At 46.5% G+C, this 2,500-nt stretch overlaps 1 protein-coding gene across 7 annotated transcripts in view; it reads left to right on the plus strand.

Moving 5' to 3' along the window:
* Positions 1-2,500, plus strand: part of thrab (thyroid hormone receptor alpha b) — a 335,687-nt gene that overhangs the window by 296,397 nt on the left and 36,790 nt on the right. For all 7 annotated transcript variants that reach the window (XM_063221659.1, XM_063221660.1, XM_063221661.1 and 4 more), the window contains one exon: positions 258-405. In XM_063221659.1, the coding sequence (XP_063077729.1) occupies positions 258-405 (148 nt within the window). The remainder of the gene's footprint in view (positions 1-257; positions 406-2,500) is intronic.

The raw sequence follows: 2,500 nt of genomic DNA on the forward strand, positions 1-2,500 counted from the left end.
CTTGTGGTTGCCCTGTCTTATTTTCATTCTTTCTTTCACTTGCTCTCTTGCTTCTCTCTCGCTCTCTCTCTCTCTCTCTCTCTCTCTCTCTCTCTCTCTCTCTCTCTCTCTCTCTCTCTCTCTCACACACACACACACACACACACACACACACACACACACACACACACACACACACACACACACACACACACACACACACACTTCCTCCATCTAATTCCCCTCTCTCTCTTTTCTTTCTCTTCTCTCCATTCTAGGGGTTTTTCCGTCGCACCATCCAGAAGAACTTGCACCCCTCCTACTCCTGCAAGTACGATGGCTGCTGCATCATCGACAAGATCACGCGCAACCAGTGCCAGCTGTGTCGCTTCAAGAAGTGCATCGCCGTTGGCATGGCCATGGACTGTAAGTTGCGCACACACACATGCACACACACTCACACACGCACGGGCACTTGCACGTGCACAGACCCATGTGAGCGCGCACACACACGGACACACAAGGACACAGACATCGACAGTGATTGTTGTCCACACACACATGCACAAACACACGCACACACACACACACACACACACGCACGCACGCACGCACGCACGCACGCACGCACGCACGCACGCACACACACACACACACACACACACACACACACACACACACACACACACACACACACACACACACACACAGGGCCGGTTCTGGCTTATTTGGCGCCCTAGGCGAGTTTGAGTTCTGGCGCCCCCCCCACCCCCTTTTTTTATACCTTACAGAACACAAGAGTAATACCGGTAGTAAGCTTAACTAAATAGCATCAAGAACAATAACTGTTTTGCATCAAATGGATTTCTGGTTCTTTTGGACAGCCGACCAACACATCAGATTGAGTCGCATGAAAGTACCTTCACTGTGTGGTGTCTTGGATGTAATGGTGGTGGTGCCCCCAACCCCAGATGAGAGGGAGGTTATCAATGTGTTTGAATTGTAAAAATGGAATTGAAATGCCAGGAGAGTGGTACAGTACATTTGCATGTCAAATGCATGTGTAGACAATAGGCCTACCAATGAGGTCTGCATTGATAGCCTATCTACACTACTTACAGCATCACAAAGCATGGCAGCATAACAATTTTAATAAGCTACACATTTGTGCTGTCTATGATTCCAAACCAATTTCATTTCTGTACTGGAAATAGTGGTGCATTTGTGAGTAGGAGAATGAGAAGGGGGCTATCTATGTGTTTGAACCGGAGGGACAGGGTGAGAGAAAGGGAGAAAAGCTGTCACGCTTTTGAATTTCATAATATACAAAATATAGTAAATAGCCTCACTTGTCTGCAATACTACATCACTCAGCATGAAAACATGCTGTGCATGGTTCTCTTACATGATTAATGTAGGCCTATATGTCATTCTGGTCTGGAAACAATGTTTTTTTAAGCTTACAACAAGCAGGTAATTCATTCAAGTGGATGGAGGAGATATGGCAGCTAAACTTGTTTTAAACATGGCACCAGTCTTACTTTACATTGCTGGTCAACCTAAGCAAGTATTATGATGTCAGGTGGGTGTTAGTGAGTAGGCTACTAACAGCTACTTTACTGGATTTCATTGCTTGGCATACTTGGCTAATGTTAGCATGCTAACTAGCAATTTCTCAGATCAAAAGCAAAGCTCTTTTTCCCTCTAATTCCAAACAGTAGCCTCATAACTATTAGGCTTTACATTACCACAAACGGTTGCTGATTAAACCACATACTTCCAAAACACCCTCTGCAACTCCTGCATCATGCAATGACTGGTTTAATGAGAACATAACAATTCTCCACCCAGCAGAGCAGCATTGCTGTTCGCGCTTGCCCTCTGTCTCTCGAATGAGTCTCCAAATTCAAAATAGATCGCACGCTGTCACTCGTCCCGCCCCCTTTCTCAGGACCGTCTGTTTATTGGTTCACAGACTTCCCAGAGACAGTTGAAAGCGATATTACTATTGGCTGAGGGGCGCTTTGCCGTGAGGAGCGCTTTCGCCACGCTTTGTTGATTGCGACTTCATAAAAAAACCTCCATATCGCAAAATTACGCATCGGAGAGCGCCATTTCGGCGCTCCTTCTTCACATTGCGCTCTAGGCGACGGCCTAGCTGGCCTATGCTTATAACCGGCCCTGCACACACACACACACACACACACACACACACATTGACATACACACACACAAAGTATATACACAAATGCTCACATTGCCGCAGGCATGGCCATGGACTCTGGGATTACCCCAAGGCCACACATTTAGATGCAGGCACGCACGCGCGCACACACACACACACACACACAAAATAGTGTTTTTACTTTTTAACACTTTTGCCCCACTATTATGTTAATAGTATGAGTGTTTTTATTACAATGCGCGGCCGTTGCGACAATGTCTGGCCGGGGCACATGTCACTGTAGGATTGCCGTCACGTTGACTGTAACTAATCGCCCGGTCCTGAATAACTCGCTTT

The sequence above is a fragment of the Engraulis encrasicolus genome, chromosome 17 (genome assembly GCF_034702125.1).
Source record: "Engraulis encrasicolus isolate BLACKSEA-1 chromosome 17, IST_EnEncr_1.0, whole genome shotgun sequence".
Lineage (NCBI taxonomy): Eukaryota > Metazoa > Chordata > Actinopteri > Clupeiformes > Engraulidae > Engraulis > Engraulis encrasicolus.